At 34.1% G+C, this 19,043-nt stretch overlaps 1 protein-coding gene across 1 annotated transcript; it reads left to right on the forward strand.

Annotated features, from left to right (window-relative positions):
• The first annotated feature begins 3,985 nt into the window (after nucleotides 1-3,985).
• LOC105793109 (uncharacterized) lies at nucleotides 3,986-7,315 on the forward strand. Its single transcript, XM_012622038.1, has 5 exons — nucleotides 3,986-4,628; nucleotides 4,845-5,586; nucleotides 5,687-6,345; nucleotides 6,552-6,788; nucleotides 6,867-7,315. The coding sequence occupies exons 1-5, from the start codon at nucleotides 3,986-3,988 to the stop codon at nucleotides 7,313-7,315; spliced, it is 2,730 nt and encodes a 909-aa protein (XP_012477492.1).
• Nucleotides 7,316-19,043: the final 11,728 nt, after the last annotated feature.

The following is a 19,043-nucleotide window of genomic DNA, read 5'->3' on the forward strand; positions in this document are numbered from 1 at the left end:
CGAGGTTGTATATGTTTGAGAAATGGTTAAAGGTACGTGAATGGGTATTGATGATGTTTTTATGTTCCTTGAAAAGTGATTTCTAGTCAGATGGATAGATCTAGAGTTTTGAAAGGCAATAGGTGAGGAATGTATGATATTATATGTATTAAAACATTGAAGTATAGTTGTAACAATATGTCTGGAATGTATGATATAAGATGTATGCTATGTTGATTGTTCGTTGGTAACCTAAGATGATTGTGCTAGTTTGTTTCAGTGCATGATGCGATTCTAGTTAGAAATCGTGCTCCAGCATTTGTTGTGGACTCAAAGATACATGTTTCAAAAATTTAGTTTGGACTGGTCATCTGTTGTTGTTTTAAAGGTTTAGCCTAGACTGGTAACCTGTTGTTGTTTTAAAGATTTAGCCTAGACTAGTAACCTTACATGTATGGTACCCTCTAAAAATGAATTATGAATGGCAATTACTTAAAGGGGTTCTCTACATGTCTTAGGATGATGATTGGCAAACCTCACAAAATGTGAGTCTAGGCAAATCCATATTGTAAACACGCTAAGAAATGATTGTCTTTATGGAAATATATGAAAGGAATGCCTTTCTGGCATTATACGAAAGGAATACCTTCGTGGCAGACTCTGAAGGGAATGCCTTTGTGGGAAACTCTAAAAGGAATGCCTTGATGGTGTACTCTATATGATGGCCCATGTGACAGGTTCTATGTGACCCTTGTGGTGCGTTTATGGTAAGCTTTGAATAAATTCTGATAGTTCTATAATAATTACTAATGAAAGAAGGTTATGATATGTCCAAAGTTAGGGGTTGAATAAGATCCATGATATAATTGAATAAGCCTTAAAGGGGATTCTTAAAAAGAAATGTGTATCTGTATGTTAAGAAAGGTATCTGCCATTATAATCTGCTAGTGTTAAATATGAACATGTGCATAGCTACGTGTAACCTAAGAAGTAGTCAATACGAGTTCGCCTGTGTTATGTAGTGGTTGAATCAGATTTACTTGGAATCTGCCATATCTGGTTGTGTAATGATTTCTACTGAATTCATATGAAATTCAATTTTTGGCTGTCTTGAGTATCTGGGGTCTTGAAATAGAGTGATGTAAAATTTATCTGAAGGATCTATGTAGCACAATATCAGTATAGGTTTGTGTGGTATTGAACTAAGGTATGAATTGATCAGTTGTTGATGGTATTATTTATGCGTAAGTATTCGCCGACATGTATGAGTATTCGTCTGAAATAAATGTTAGTGAACAACTGTTTGAAATAGAAATATGAGTTAAGACATGGATAGTTAGAAGGGGTTTCTGATGGGATGTTCTATTAAGAAAGTATTATGGGACTAAAGATTTAGGAAACGATGGAAGGGATTTCCTCAGTTTACTAAACATGAAAAATTAAGATAGCAAGGGTTGGATGACTGGAAATATAAGAGTGATAAAATTGTAATGGTATCAACTAAAGTAAATGATATAGAGTAATAGTCGAATCATAAAAATTCATAAAAGATTTGAAAAGTATCATTCAAAGGTATGGTTATAAAGCTCACTAAGTATTCTTGTACTTACAAAGTTTGTTATTTCATTTTAAGTATTTAAGGAAAGTCTACGCCTGGAGGGACAACACTGGGAGTTCATCAAAATAGTGACGAAGTGAGTTATTATGCATATAGTGGAAATTCTGGCGTAGTCTAGGAATACACCCATTTTAGTCTGTTTTGTTAAACTTCTTTTTGTAAAGATTTGTATCTAGATTCACATGATAAACTACTGTAGGGCATTTTCTCTGCCCTCATATATTAAGCATTTTACTTGGAATGCCATACGAAATGTTTTAAAGAAGTAAGAAATTGTGAGCTAGTTTTGTTAAGTGGTTAAGTTTTATGTGGTAACAAAAATCTGAATTTGTTAACCCTAATCTCTGTTCTCCCAAGAGTGCTTCGTAGTGTCCTAGAGAAAGCAGTATCTTCTGCGGCTTGGGATGGAAGAAAGCGGTGGTGAGGATAGAGAGGGAAGGGACAAGATCTCCCTTTTAGCAGATGAACTCATTCAATTAACGGTTAAGGGGTCGAAGATGGTACCAAATTCCAAACCAACGTTGATATGCACAGTTTGGACAGGAAAACTCTACAATCCAGAAAGCTTTAGGGCACAGATGAGAATTATTTGGAAGACCAAGAAAAAGTTTGAGATTCAGAGGGTAGGTCAAAACCTATTCTTAATAGTTTTTGAATTAGAGGAAGATTTGGAGTCAATTTTGGAGGGAGGACCGTGGCTTTTTCGTAAGAGTCTTATTTTATTCAATAGATTAAGCCAGGAGATGGAAATAGATCAGATTAGCATGACCTCTTCACCGTTCTGGATAAAAATTGATTCGCACTTACCAGAGTTTGATAAGAAGGATCTCATGCATGCAATTGGTGTCACATTCGGCGGGGTTATCAGATCTGAAATAAGCGATACTTGCTGCCGACTCAGAATTAGTTTGGATGTTCGGAAACCACTACGTCGAGGTATTTTCGTCTCAAGCATTAATATTAAGAAAATGTGGGTTCCTTTTAAATATGAGAATTTGCCAATCTTTTGTTTTGGTTGTGGAAGAATGGGGCATGGACTTACAGATTGTACTCAAATAATACCTGCAAGAAAAAGCAAAATAAGTAGTGATCCACCTTATTCAATGGCTTTAAAAGCAGAATCAAAACAAGTTGGAAAAGAAAGTTTGCAGTTTAGTGCTATGTGGAGGAATGCGGGGGTTCAGAGCTCATACACAGGAGTTAAAGTAGTGCTTGATGAAAGGAAGAATGAGATAAAGGAAATCCAGGAAAATATGGAGCTAATGGGAGGAAAAGAGTTGCTGCAAAAGCAGGAAAGCAAATTTGGGCCAGAGGAGGTCGTGAAGATCGATAGTAGCAAAGCACAAGTGTCTACAGACATTAATCAAGAAAAGAGAAAGAGTTGGAAAAGAATAAAGACATTGGACATGGAGGTAGAATTAGCGGATGTTAATAGTATGAGGAAGAGAAAGTTTACAGAAGAAGGTAGTCCGAGGAGTGATGAAAGAGATGGAATTAAAAGAGTGAAAATGGCTGACGTGGAGGAATGTGAAAGAGCCTGCTCAGAAGGGACGTTGGAGTGTTCGGAGGAAACGGAGGTACAACATTTATTAAGATCGGCAGCTGCCAATTGGCAAGCCGACTGGACGCTATGAAAATAATAAGTCGTAATGTTCGTGGATTGGGGAGTCCACAGACAGTGAGGAGGCTTTGCTTTCTTCTAAAGCAACACAATCCCCCAATGGTCTTCTTAATGGAGAAAAAGTTAGATAAACATCGCATTGAAAAAGTTAGAAGGAGATGTGGTTTCAACAATGGTATTGACATTGAAGCTGAGGGTTCGCGAGGAGGATTATGCTTGGCATGGAAAGGAGACATTGAAGTATGTTTACAAAGTTATTCCAAGAACCATATTGATGCTATGATTAAAGGAGGTGATACAGAAGTTGAAGTCGATTGGAGATTCACGGGGTTTTATGGTTCGCCCTACGCTAAAGATAAGAGTGCTACATGGAATTTGCTAAAAAAGTTGGGACAAGATAGGAGTCATCCCTGGCTGGTATGCGGTGATTTTAATGAGATACTTTTTACTTATGAAAAATACGGGGGCGCACCAAGGGAGGAGAGTTTAATGGAGGCCTTTAGAGAGGCTTTAGGAGATTGTTTACTTGAAGATTTGGGTTATTTAGGGGCCTGGTTTACTTGGGAAAGGGGAAATTCATTGGAGACGAATATTAGAGAGAGACTTGATAGGGGATGGAAAACGACAAGTGGAAACAATTATTTCTAGCAGGAAATATCAAGCATTTAACTCATTCCATGTCTGATCATTGTCCTATTCTTGTTAATACAAAATGTGGAGACACTCATAAAGGCAATGTAAGGTTAAAATTTGAGGCATAGTGGATCATGGAGGATACATTTGAGGAAGTAGTTAGAGATTCCTGGGAGTCAAGAGTAGGCATAGTTTATGACAAGCTCGAAAGATTAAAGACTGATTTAAAGTTATGGGCAAATTCAATAAAAGAACGAAGAGAAGGTTTGAAGAAAAAGCTTACTAAGCAGCTTGAAATATTAATGGAGCAGGATAGGAGTGATGAAGTAATGGCAAAAATAATCGATACCAAAATTCATTTAAACATGGAGATTGAGAAGGATGAGCTCTATTGGGAACAAAGGGCAAGGGCAAATTGGCTTAAGGCAGGAGATCGAAATACGGCTTTTTTCCATAGATTCGCCACAATGCGGAGGAAAATCAATACAATTTCAAAGTTAGATCTGGAAGATGGGGGAGAGGCTAATGAAGCTAGTGAGATTAATGAAGTGGCTACCAGGTACTTTCAGAATTTATTTACATCAAGTGAAGTAGGAGATCCTTCTCATCTTCTAACAGGTATTGATAGTAAGATTCCGGTAGAAATTAACAGAGCCTTGATGAAGAAATATACAGCAGAAGAAGTTCATGAGGCTTTGAAAGGAATGGGCCCCACAAAAGCACCAGGTCGGGATGGTTTTCCAGCAATCTTCTTTCAGAAATTTTGGCACATTGTAGGTAAGGAAATTGTTGATTTCTGTCTGGGAATTCTTAATAATGGTGAAAATTTTGGTCCTTTCAATCAAACAGAGATTGTGTTGATTCCAAAAATCTCTAACCCTACTAGCTTAGCCAATTTCAAACCTATTAGTTTATGTTCAGTCCTTTATAAAATGGTGGCGAAAACAATTGCAAATTGACTTCAAATCGGTATTGGAAGGTGTATTGATGCAGCTCAAAGTGCGTTCGTCCCAGGAAGGCTAATTACAGATAATGTGCTACTTGCCTATGAGATTCTGCATACATTTAGACAAAAACGAAGAGGGAAAAAAGGATATATGGCCGTAAAGCTTGATATGAGTAAAGCCTATGACAGGGTTGAATGGGGTTATTTAAAAGAAGTCATGTTATGTATGGGTTTTGATATAGAATGGGTAGATTTGGTCATGAAATGCATTTCTACTACGTCCTATGTTGTGAATACTAATGGAGGTTATGGGCGAAGTTTTAAGCCAACAAGAGGATTGCGACAGGGAGATCCTTTGAACCCTTTTCTCTTTTTAATGTGCAGTGAGGGGTTATCAGCCTTGATGAGACTGGCATCGAAGGAAAGGTTGTTAAAAGCAGCAAAGGCAAGTAGGAGAGGCCCGAAAATTACACATCTACTCTTTGCAGATGATTGTATTTTATTTGGGGAAGCAACAGCAAGGGGGGCAACGGTGCTAAAAGAAATTTTGAAAGAATATGGTAAAAGTTCCGGTCAATGCGTTAATTTTAACAAATCTACAATCTTTTTCAGCACTAATACTACAGAAGACAAAAAGAACGAAGTCTCGGCAATTATGGGGATAAGAACCTCAACAAATATGGAAAGATATCTAGGACTTTCGAATGTGGTGGGTAGACGGAAAAAGGAATCTTTTCAATATCTCAAAGAGAAAATTTACAGTAGAATCGAAGGTTGGAGCACCAGAATGTTGTCGCAATGAGGCAAGGAAGTATTTTTGAAGTCGATCCTACAGGCTATTCCTACATATGCAATGTCATGTTTTTTTATTACCGAAGTCATTTTGCAGAGATATAGAAGGCATTTTTGCTAAGTTCTGGTGGCAAAAAGCTCATGGGAGAAGAGGAATTCATTGGTGTAAATGGACTTACTTGTGCCGGTCAAAAGGAGAAGGGGGTTTGGGATTCAGAGATATGGCTAAATTTAACGTCTCATTATTAGCTAAACGGGGTTGGAGAATATTGAACTACCTAGATTCATTATTAGCTCAAGTTTTAAAAGCAAAATGTTTTCCGAATAATAATTTCCTCGACTCATGTTTGGGGAACAATGCTTCGTATACGTGGAAAAGTATTTGGGCTACAAAGGGTATTTTAAGGGAAGGTATGTGCTGGAGAGTAGGAAGGGGAGAGCAAATTACAGTTGGTTGCGACAATTGGATCCCTGATGTGGGAAGAAACAGATTATCAGCTATAGTCGCGAATTTGAATGATTGTAAAGTTGCCGATCTAATCAATCAAAATAACAGAACATGGAAGGAAGAGTTGATAATTTCTACCTTTCCGGAGGATGTAGCTGAGAAGATTATTGGTATTCCACTGGCAGAAGATCCTCATGATGACTTCCGGGTCTGGAGTGCTGAGGCGTCGGGCGAATTCACAGTTCGTAGCTCCTATAAACTATTACAGAATATCGAGGATGATCCTAGAGCTTATGCTTTACAAGAAGGCTACAAGGAATTTTACAGAAAATTATGGCTATTGAATTTTCCCTTAAAAATCAAAATTACAATCTGGAAGATATCGTGGAATTTCCTAGCTACACGGGTTAATCTACTTCAGAAAAAACTAATAAACACAACAGTGTGCCCACGATGTGGAGTCGGAATAAAGAGTATGAATCACCTTTTTTGCGAATGCCCTGTGTCAAATCAGTATGGAAGGAATTACCATGTAATGTTTTGGTGCACGAAAGACAGTTGGAGTTTGCAGAGTGGCTTACCGGAGTTTTTGCGAAGAACTCGGAATCTCAATGTAGGATATTTTGCTGTGCATTATGGGCTATATGGGGAGACAGAAATAACAGAGTGCATAATAAAGTGAACAAATCTGGAAAAGAAATAGGCCGATTCGTTAGTAGCTACATAACAGAGTTGGACGGGATAGGAAAAAGTAAAGCACAATCATATAAATTGACAAGCAAATAGAAGAAGCCACCTGACCAGATTGTGAAGATAAACTTTGATGCAGCATATGATGGAAAGAGTAAGCAATCGACTGCGGGGATTGTGGCTAGAAACAACGAAGGCAAGGTTTTGCTCTCATGCTCGATGATATATCAACAGGTGGCATCTCCTTTTGCGGCCGAGGCACTTGCGAGCCAGAAAGCGATCAAAATTGGTAAAGAAATGAAATGGAGAAAAATCATTATTGAAGGAGATTCATTATCGATAATAAAGAAATGCAGATCTAATATCCCAGATAAATCACAGGTATGTGCCTACATCAGTGATATTCTTAAGCTACAATCAAGATTCCAGGAATGCAGATTTGAACATGTTCCAAGAGCAGTTAACAGTCTTACGCATACGATAGCAAAAGCAACGCTGAGGGATAAAAGAATAATATACCTAGTTGAGGGAGTCCCTGAATATGTAGAAGATCGGAGGGAAAGGGATGGAGTGGGAGAACAGGAATGAATGAAAGGGATTAAAATGAAATGGGTAAATCGAGCGGAGGCAGGTAAAGCAAAGACAGAAAATAGGGTTTCCTCGGGAGTATGATTTCGTCTTGAAGAATATATGGCAGGTGCAGGGACAAGACGATTGAAAGTTATGATGCTGATTGGGAAAGATTGTACAGCAGCATTAATGGCTTCCAGAAGGTTCAGTTATGCTGCTTTTTAGGATTTAATAGGAGTAGTTATTGACGTTTCAGCTATTCATTTTTTTACTGTTTTGTTTTGGTGATGAGGTCAAAATTCCAATCGGGCCTGGTCTGGTTCAGAATTTTGTTTTCTATAACTTTTGAATTCAATAATAAAGCCCAATCTGCAAATATTTTTCAAAAAAAAAAGTTTTATGTTGTAACACCTGAAATCTGAATCCGGTGAATCGGGTCAAGTTAAGGGCGTTACATGAAGAGTACATTAGGTTCCAAGTTTTGGTAGAAATAAGTAAACTGTTGTGTAAGGTTGTTGTCAGTGCCAATTTCAGTATTAGTTGCAACTTATTTTGTAATTGAATTTTTATGGAACCTATCATATCTGTTAGCATATTTTGCATAAATTACTCATAAATCAAGAGTTAGAAGCATTTATGCTCTGCCATATGCGTTTAGATCATGTAGATGAAAAATCCTTGAACTTACTCATAAATCAATGATTATTGAAAGGAGTAAGAAATTGTAAAGTGGATTTCTGTAAGCATTGCATCAAAGGGAAGTAAACAAGAGTGAAGTTTGGGGCTACAATCCATGATACTAAAGGCATCTTGGATTATATTCACTCATATGTCTGGGGTCCCTCTAAAACAAGCTTTTTGGGAAGAAAACATTATTATGTAACTTTTTTGATGATTATTCCCAAAGAGTGTGGTTGTATACAATGAAGACAAATGATGAAGCGTTAAGAATTTTTCGTAAGTTGAAAACGATGATGGAAACTCAAACGGGAAAAAGGATCAAACATATTTGCATAGACAATAGTGGAGAGTATAAAAGTGATCCATTTACAAAGATTTGTGAAGATGACAACATTATCAGGCACTTCACTATCGAATCTGCACCACAATAGAATGGGGTGGCAGAACGCATGAATCAAATGTTGCTAGAGAAAGTTCGATGTATGCTATCTAATGCTGGATTGGATAGAGATTTTAGGCTGAAGCTATAACATATGCATGCCATCTCATTAATCGTTTACCACCCAATGCAATTGAAGGAAAAACACCATTAGAGAAATGGAGTGGGAAGTCTGCTATAGATTCTGATTCCTTACCTTTGTTTGGTTCCACTCCATACTATCATGTTAAGGAATCAAAATTGGATCCAATAGCTAAGAAAGTAGTGTTTTTAAGGATCACTTCTAGCATACAGGGTTTTCACCTATGGTGTCTAGAAACAAAGAAAATTATCTTTAGTCGGGATGTCACCTTTAATGAATCAACCATGTTTTCAAAGATAAAAATGAGTAGCCAGATTATACTCATAAGCAAGTGGAGTTTCAAAGAGTAGTGATTCCAACAAATGCAAAAGTCAATGATTTTCTTATTGTAAAAGACTCTAGTACGGAGGACCTAGTGGAAGAAGGAGAGTCCAATAAAGAAGAGGTTCAAACCTAAGAACTTTCACAACAACTTGAATCAATTGTAACCAATAATCCAAGGAAAACAATTAGAAAGCCTACTTGCTTTGCTAATATGGTGGCTTATGCACTCCCAGTTGTAGCTGATGACATTCCTACCACTTTTAATGAAGCATTTCAAAGTTCTGAAGAAGAAAAATAGAATATTGCCATAAATGAAGAAATGCAGTTCCTTCATAAGAATCAGACTTGGAAGCTAGCTAGTCTGCAAAAGAGAAAAAAGATAATTGGGTACAAGTGGATGTTTGCAAAGAAAGAAAGATTTTTGGGCCTAAGGTGCGCTACATAGAAAGGCTAGTGATGAAAGGTTATGCCTAAAAGGAGAGAATTGATTACAATGAGGTATTTTCTTTAGTTGTGAAGTATTCCTCCATTAAAATTTTATTAGCTTTGGTGGCACAATTGGGTTTGGAACTAGTTCAATTGGATGTAAAAATTGCTTTTTTACATGGAAACTTGGAAGAGGAAATCTATATGACCCAGCCAGAAGGATTCAAGGTTTTTGGAAAAGAAAATTTAATGTGTAAACTTGGAAAATCATTGTACAGTTTAAATCAATATTTGAGGTAGTGGTAAAAGATATTTGACCAGTTTATGACAGAACAAAGGTACACAAGAAACAAATATGATCAATTTGTGTATTTTCTCAAGCTTCAATATGGTTCTCTCATATATCTTCTTCTTTATGTTGATGATAAGTTAATAGCTTCCAAAAGTCAAGTAGAGATTGAAAAGCTAAAAACATAGTTGAAAAAGAAGTTTGAGATAAAAAAAATTAGGAGAAACAAATAAGATTTTGGGCATGGAGATAACTTGAGATAGAAGCTTGAAAAGGCTTTGTTTGACTCAGAAACAATATCTGAGAAAATTGTTAAAGCGTATGGCATGCATGAAAAGTCAAAACCTATTTATAGACATGATCCAGGAAAGTGACATTGGTAAGCTGTAAAATGGATTTTATGATATATCCAGAATACAATGGATATTAGATTGATTTTTGAGTAAGAAGATAATTAGGGTGTGGTTGGATTTGTGATTCAAACTATGTTGGTGATCCGGACAAATGACAGTCAACTACTAGTTATGTGTTTACTCTTACAAAGGCACCGGTTAGTTGGAAGTCTACTTTACAGTAAACAGTTGCTTTATCTTTTATAGAAGCGAAATATATTACAATCATAGAGGACTTAAAATAGTCAATTTGGCTTTAAGGGTTTCTTGGTAACTGGAGAAGATTAACCAGAAGATTGTCAAAGTTCATTGCTATAGTCAAAGTGCTATTTAGTTAGCAAATAATCAAGTTTATCATGCAAGGACAAAGCACATTGATGTCCGATATCATTTTGTATGAGAGATTCTAAAAGAAGGTTGAGTAAAAGTAAAGAAAATTTCAAGCACTAAGAATCCTGCAGACATGATGACTAAGGTTGTGATTGTGGTCAAGTTCCAACTATATTTGGACTTAATCAATGTTAAAACTTGAAGGTTGAAACTTAAAGACACTATCAAATGTTGTTTTGCTAAGAGATTGAAGATGTGAAAATTTGCTAAGCTAGAGATTTCTTGAAATAGCACAATCCCACATCTAAAAAATACAAGATCGTGGAGTGTTTGTACTACTATAAATAGAGGTGGTTTCTCCACCTTTAGATCATCTCAAATTGTCATTTTCTTCACAAGGAATCTTTTTTTCCTATTTGTAATTTTTTACTTGTATCTTTTGTAGTTAATTATATTTGGTAGTATCTAAGAATGTAGACGTAATCAGTCTAACCTCATTAAATTTCTAGTCTTCTTTATTGTTATTATTTAACTTTCAATATTTTATAGGGTACAATTGTAATGATATATTGTGCTATTAAATTACATTGTAAGGAAAATCTATCTAGGAAGTTTGGTCTTAGCAAGACCGTTTGTAACCCCTCTAATCTTTTCCAGAAATGGAACCTTGTGTGATTTTCTAGTAGGATAATTTACTCTCTTTTACCCTATTCGCACAACACTCCTTGTGCAGATGAATCATTTCCTTTTGCACCCTTAAAATAACCCACTAGCCCTCCATTTAATGCTATTGAGAATCTAGTAAAAGTTATACATATCTTAATCTAGTGAATAAACTGTACTGAAGTCCCCATAACAGTAAGGACATGGACTATGAAATTCTAATTAAGTGAATCAAATAACTTGTTCAAGTCAATCTTCAAGGCGCATCTTGTCGAGAGAAACCTCCTTCCATATATCATCTAACCAACTCATTAAGGAAGAGTATTGTCAAAGATATTCTACCTTGCACAACTTTGGCTAGGAGAAACCCCTATTGAGATTTCTTATACTTGTAATAAACGAATTGTATTAATTATGTAACTATATTCAAATGTATAGTGATTGCAATTATTAAATTTTCTTTGACAATTTCGAGATTGTTAACTCCTATTGAGATTAATCGAAACCCCTCCTACATTATTGTGAAAAGAAATGCCTTGCCATCTTTGTATGTTGATAGGGTTAAGTGGCCAACAAAGTACACATGAGCTAAAAAGCCATTTTTGGGCAATGGTTGGGTAATGGCTGCCATTCCCAATCAGGTCCATCGATGCCAATGCCAGCGCCAATGCCATGATCAGCAAAGCACCAATCCTTGTCTCCAGTTCTTATTATAGGTTAGCCTTGTCATACTCATAACCCTAGTTTATTTAAGGGTCCTTTTGGCAACTTTTTTTTTTAATCATAACTTGTTTTTAAACAACAGGATAAGAAAAAACATGTCTCTCGACAATGCCTTTTGTTTTTAAAAATGTAAATGAAAGCAAAAATAAAAAATAAAACTTTTCTTATTTCCATTTGTTGCGGAAACATGCTTTTGTTAGTTTCCAAGACTTGAATAATATTGACAAAAACTATAATTAACAAAAATTGTAAATTTAATAAGAGTGTTAACATGATATATTTCATTTAATGCACGCATTATTTATTTAAAATTCAATAGAAATAATGTATTAATTAGATATATATATATATATATCAGTAAACATGATTAAACATTTTGAATTTATTATTGGAAGAGGTTGAACTGTAGGACTGTGGGGACAAAGTTGCAGAATGGGGGAAGGTCTACATGTTGGGTGTGTGAGAATTAAGCGTGACTGAAAGTGGATTAGTGATTATTTATTAAGATTAATTAATGATGATAAATATTGTATTGCCTCGACAAACCCTATACCTGCTCTACTTAAACTAATCCAAATTAACACATTATAATTTTCGAAATTAATAAACAAATAAATAATAATAATACAAATAAATTCCCTCTCTCCCTTTCTCCTATACGTTCTTTGCCTTCTTTCCACTGTCACTATCTTTTGTTCCATTCCTTTTTCGAATATATGCTTCCTACCATTTCATGTCGTCTCTTGGCATTATGTTGGTTAAAATTTGGATTATTTATATATAAAAATATATGGATATATTAGTATAGATAGATCAAAATTTCTAAATTACCATGCATGTAGATATGGGATACTTTGACATCAAGAAAAAGGTAATTAATGCAGCATGATAATTTTAGGATTCTCAAGTCATCTAATCATATAGGAAAATTTTAAAGTCAACTTTCAGGTGGATTATAGCAAAGGGGGAGGGACCACGATTATTTTGATCCTATATATAGCTATTAGGTGCTAGATTGTAATCAAATCTAGAGCAGCACTACTATACCATATCAGGTCACCAAAACGAGATAATTTCTTTCTAAGAATTTCATTTCCATGATTATTTATAATGGGTAGATGAATGGATGGGTGTGACTATTAATCTCCAATCAATTTGGCGATATGTAATATATATGTATGCGCCATTATCATTGGCTTCAGCTACCTGATCATCAACTACCTGACTGAAGCAGCAGCTTCTTCTCATTATTTGCATATTTAAATAATAATAATGAGCCACACATGCTGCTGCAGATTTCAGACCTGAAATCATGAATTATCATATATACAATTATAATGGTTCTTTGTAAAATATTAGGCTTAAATATGCATTTGAACCCTGAATTTGGCAGTTTCTCTCAAATTGATATTTGTAGTTTTTTTTTTTTCAATTTAGTACTTGAATTATTTTTCCGCCCACTATTCCAGTACTTTTTTGTAACACAATTAGATCTAAGACCGATGGAACCTTTTGACATTGACACGTCGCAATAATATATCATAATGACATCATCATCCAAAAATTATAAATATATATAAATTTGAAAAAAATTAAAAAATCTAAAAATAAATATAAACATCCAAGTTTTAAATTTTTAAATATATATAAATTACAAAAATAAAGATATAAAAAGCATCTCTAAACTCATAAATATCGAACCCCCCCCCCAAATTCCAAAACAATTGTCTTCTTTTCCATCATCTTCTTATTCTTCAATTTAGTTAAAAAATTCTAAACCTAAGAATGTAGCACCCTATACTCGACCCGATCGTCGGATCCGAGCAATAAGGTGTCATATTCATTGCTGAAGCAATAACGATAAAATTACAATTCAATTTAAAACCTTAAACATTGGCTTAAGGGTGTAAAAAACCCTCAAACTTTTTCAAAGAAAGAAATTAAGCCCCTGCTTTTTTTCCACTCAATTGGATACTTAAACTGTCAAAATGTAACAACCCTCACCCGGCTCAATCGTGGAATCTGAGTAATAGGATGCGACAGTAAAAATCGAAACCACCTACATGCACACCACACTTCAATCAAGAACAATAGCTACCACGTTCAATCATTCAGATAAGAGTGTTTGTGTCTAATTTACATTATACGATACTAAAAGTCTTTTAATTCATAATTAGGGTTCATTTCTTAAAATTTCTAAGCAAACAACGTAGGTATCGATACAAGATCGTAGGTATCAATAATTTTGTAAGATAGGTATCGGTACTAACAAGAAAATTGATGCCAAACTAGACTTCTGCCAAATTTTATTAAAAAGCATTTTATCGATACTTAGGCAATGGTATCGGTATTTTTATCCCGAGTATCGATACCCATGATTGGGTATCAATGCCAAAATGAGCTATTGACTTCTGAAAATACGATCCAACACCAAGCTATCAATAATTATCCCCCGAGTATCGATACCTCTGCTCAAATTTGAAAAAACACAGCAAAACAAGATATATTTCATGTCCAACATATTCCCTTTCCAACATGTAATATCGACTACGGCATTAAACATCAAATTTGCCCAAAATAGAGTCCAACATAACATCAATACCTTATCGGTCCAAATCCATAATAAAACAGTTAAGAGTAATAACAATAACGATAGTAATAATAACCAACCAAAAATTCTAACCCACATTGCCTTTATTCAAAGAGTCAGAAGATAATTATAAAACCACCTACTCAAAAAGTTTATTGCCTTCCTAGGATTACTTCCTTGGCCACGTTGTTCACACCGAAAACACTACTTATCTGTAAAGATTTAGTGAGGTGTGTGAGCTTAAACAAGCTCAGTGAATGATCAAAATTACGACAAGTATACACAACATCACACATTAAACAAAAGCAACCAAAGCACATTTATATCAAGTAATTCATCAAGTCCATGTTTCGTTGACCCAAATAAGTTAACTTAGACATTAACATGCATTTACATACAACATAATTTATAAAAATCATTTATGATAATTTGGCAACTTGAGATTATGAAACATAAGAGTGGATTTTATCACCACACATTGGATACACGGATCTCCATCACACCAATGACTCAAAGAGTCTAACATATCCCATAAGTGTAGCATTAAGATATCACTCTCCAATACACCAACATATCCTGATGAATGGAGCTTAGCTCACAATCCCTTATTTCTCCAAGTTGCCCTGGGCCTCAATGCCTAAATTAGAACACAAGGGCGAGTACTTACATATCTATGGCATGCCAACTATATCCAACGATCTCAAGAGATCACAAGGCCAAAATATACACAATTACACACACTTTTACTTACCATTTTAGTGCACAATATCACTTCTCTTAATCATCATACACGCAACACTATCACTTCCACATAGAATGATTATCATGCTCTCTATTTTTCCATTCACAAGTGCTAACATATAGCTCAATAAGCTATAACCATAGTCAATCACATATATGTGCTTAAACCAATAATTCCATTTACATATTAACACAATCATACAGTACTTGCAGCATTAACCACTATATTGCATATTTCACATTACAAAATCACAATTTTGTAAAAATTAACAAAAGGAGTAAGAAGGCTTACACTTGAAAATTAGGATTTAGGCTACTCCTAAGCTTTCGTTTAACACAATGAATCATGCCTACTAGTAGCAACGCCAAAACACTCACCGTTTACATTTTCGCTTGATAATCGCAAGCTCAAACTAGCTTTTCCTTATCTTTCGCCTTGCTCAAAGAGGGTTCCAACAATTCTGAATCTTCTTACATATTAACCACACAACATATACAAGCAATTAACAGCCAAAACACATCTTAATTCAAACAAAAATGCAGGTTTAAAACTAGCTCCTCCTTGAATTGAAATTTTCAACTAGATTGGCCGAAACTCAAATTTCTTAAAGCAAACTTATTCCTATCACTTAAAATCAATTCCAAACATCTAATTACTCATTAAAGAACGATTCTAAACTCTTAAAACACCCAAAATTCTTTAGATTTATGGTTCCGAAAAATTTCAACACCCATGGCTATTTTCAATGAAAACTCAACATAACCTTCAAATCTTTTAACGAAAGTTTGAAACAAGTTGAAAAACCATCTAATCTCATCAAAACAAGTTGAAAAACACTTAGAAAAAAATAGTTTCATTTACAAATCTAAATTCTATCGTTAACAACTCCAACTTCAACTAACACACAAATTTCTTGCTTTAATGAATTAAAACTTGATTTGAAAGACTAGTTTGTATCAAAACTTAATAGAAAAATTAAACCTTACCTTGATTTAGGGGGAAAACGAATGGTTGATGGGAATCCAAGAAAAACCCACAAAATGAATGATAAAGAAATTAATGGTGTTCTTGGTATTCCTCTTTGAATTTGGGAGAGATTTGGGTTTTGGAAGATGATAGAATTTAAAAGAATTAGAGTATTAAGGATCAAAATCAATGAATGATGGTTTGGGATTTTCAATTGATGACAAGAAAAGGGGAGGAGTGTTATGCGTTAATAGTAGGGTGAAGGGGAAAAATAGACTGATTTTAAAATTTTGGTCTATTTGCCCTTATGTTACTCTTAACTTAAACCCCACTTACAAAACAGTTCTCTTTTTAAAATTGAAAGTCTTTTCCACATTAATTTCATAAATCGATTTAATTTTCAATAGCCATTGAATGTAGATATTTCCCGGTTACATATTCCAAATTCCCGAAACCAATTTTATGCCATAATTTCCAAAATTAACACCGAAACTTACAAACTGAATTTTGGGATGTGACTCAAAATACATCAAAAAGACCCTCAAACTTTTTCAAACAAAGCAATTAAGCCCTTGCTTTTTTTTTTTTGCACTCAATTGAGTACTTGAACTGTCAAAATGTATCAAAAAGGCCCTTTAACCGTTAACTTTAATAGTTGACCATTAAAGTTAACTGCCCCTAATTTTTTTTCAATTAAATCCACCCATGTCACAACCACGACGTGACATGCGGCAAAAAATTATAAAATATAAAAGTAAATAAAATATACAAAAAATATTAAACTTTAATAAAAAATATTTAAAATTTATTAAGAATTATAAAAAATTATAAAAATCGTAAAAATATATATAAACTTTTATAAAATTTTATAAAAATCATAAAAAATTATAAAATGCATCAAAAAGGCCATTTAACCATTAACTTTAACTGTTGATTGTTAAAGTTAACAACCCCCAATTGTTTTCAGTTAAAATCATCACATGTCGCAACACAGCGTGACATGCGGCGAAAAATGATAAAAAATAGAAATAAAAAAGTTGTAGAAAAATTATAAAATACTTCTTTTGGTACGATAATTTTATAATTTTTTTACGAATTTTATAATTTTTTTACTTTTTTATAATTTTCTTACTTAATTTATAAGATTTTATAATTTTTTCTATATTTCTATATATTTTAAATCTTTTTAGGATTTTTATAATTTTTTTATATTTTTAATAAATTTTAAGTATTTTTTATATTTTTATTAAAATTTAATAAATTTTATTTTTTATCATTTTTTCCACATGTCACACCGTGGTTGTGACACATGGTGGCTTTAACTGAAAAAATTAGAGACGGTTAACTTTAACGATTAACTGTTAAAGTTAACAGTCAAAGGGCCTTTTTGATTCATTTTGGCAATTCAAGTACTCAATGCAAAAAAAAAAAAACTGGGCTTAATTGTTTGTTTGTTTTTTTTTTTTTTGTAAAGGTTTGAGGGTCTTTTTTATGCATTTTGAAAGTTCAGGTACTCAATTGAGTGGAAAAAAAAAGCAGGGCTTAATTGCTTTTTTTGAAAAGGTTTGAGGGCTTTTTACACCCTTAAGGTGGCACATTCGTTTCCGAAGCAACTACAATCAAATTACAATTCAATTTACAACCTTTAACATTCAAATCTAAATAAAATAGGTATATAAAACAATTCGAATTCATTTCCAAGTTTTATACAAGCTTACGAAAGCTCTAATACTAACTCGAGATCAAATTAAGACAAAATTGTAAGATTTTCAAAAGTTCAAGTTGACGTCGCGACGACAAGGATTCCCCGTTGTGACGACACGGTGCAACTTACTGTTTGGGTCTCATCTCAACAAACCATGCTCGACGTTGCATCATGGCATGGTGGCTTGATCTCGTTGTGACGACATACACTTGATGTCTCGACATGACATTCTATTTCTACAAAATGCCAAATAGTTTCAACATGCTACACCTAGTACAACAAATTATACATATATTATTCACCAAATCAACCAAACATACCATTCATAAAAGCTCAATTATAGAATAATTCATGACTTATGTCCTTAAACTACTTATATACATACTTTAATTAAAAAACTATGCTATCTATCATAAGTTAATCAAAATGATATACATACATCTATATATAAACTTCCAAAATGACCAACCATCATAAAAAAAATATACAAGTCAGTTCACTTGTGAAACTATATCTTTGCAACATTATTACACTACCTATTCAAGTTTCAATATAGCAAAACCATTAAACTTAATTGCAACCAACTCGACTTAGGTACATGCCATATTTAACTCAGAAAAAGGCTATACAAACTTTGTTGAGTCGAGGATTTCTTTCGAGATGCTGGATCAACAACTTTCGATCTTAAGAATCAATTATACCTACGCATAGAGAAAACAAACCATATGCTGAGCGAAAACGCTTAGTGGTATTTCCATGATTCAAGTCAATATAAAACAAATTCAAAATCAATATGCATTTGTTCTATTCAAGTTCAAGATCCTTACATAAATGCATGCCACCTACTTACTATACATTATAAGCATACATATTAACATATTAACATGCAAATTCACTATATAAGCATACTAACTTGCCATATATCATTCAATTCTTATGTAATTTAATCAATTCATACAAACATCCATAGGTGCTAATACCTAGTCATTTATAAACAACAACCATTAAGCATATATATTCAAACCCATATCAACATTTCAACCATATCCGAGCCTAATGACTCTTTCATACGCATTTGGTCACCAGGACTCGGTTTCAACTTATTTTGCATTTTATCACTGACCACTTTTAAAATTCATTTCATTTTCAAATACCATTAGTCGAATTGCATGTTTATAATGCTATTAACCAGACACAAACTCGGAATGGGTATGCGGATCCATCACCCTGGGTTACCCAGCAACAATGACGCTAACATGTACATACTACCACCCTAGGTTGCCAGGCAATGATGACTTTAAAAGTACAGTCTACCACTTCGGGTTGCCCGGCAACAATGATTTTCAATCAATAATCTAACCCTATGGCATGCCAACTATATCTGACTCGGTTCA

This window comes from Gossypium raimondii, chromosome 8 (genome assembly GCF_025698545.1).
Source record: "Gossypium raimondii isolate GPD5lz chromosome 8, ASM2569854v1, whole genome shotgun sequence".
Classification (NCBI taxonomy): domain Eukaryota; kingdom Viridiplantae; phylum Streptophyta; class Magnoliopsida; order Malvales; family Malvaceae; genus Gossypium; species Gossypium raimondii.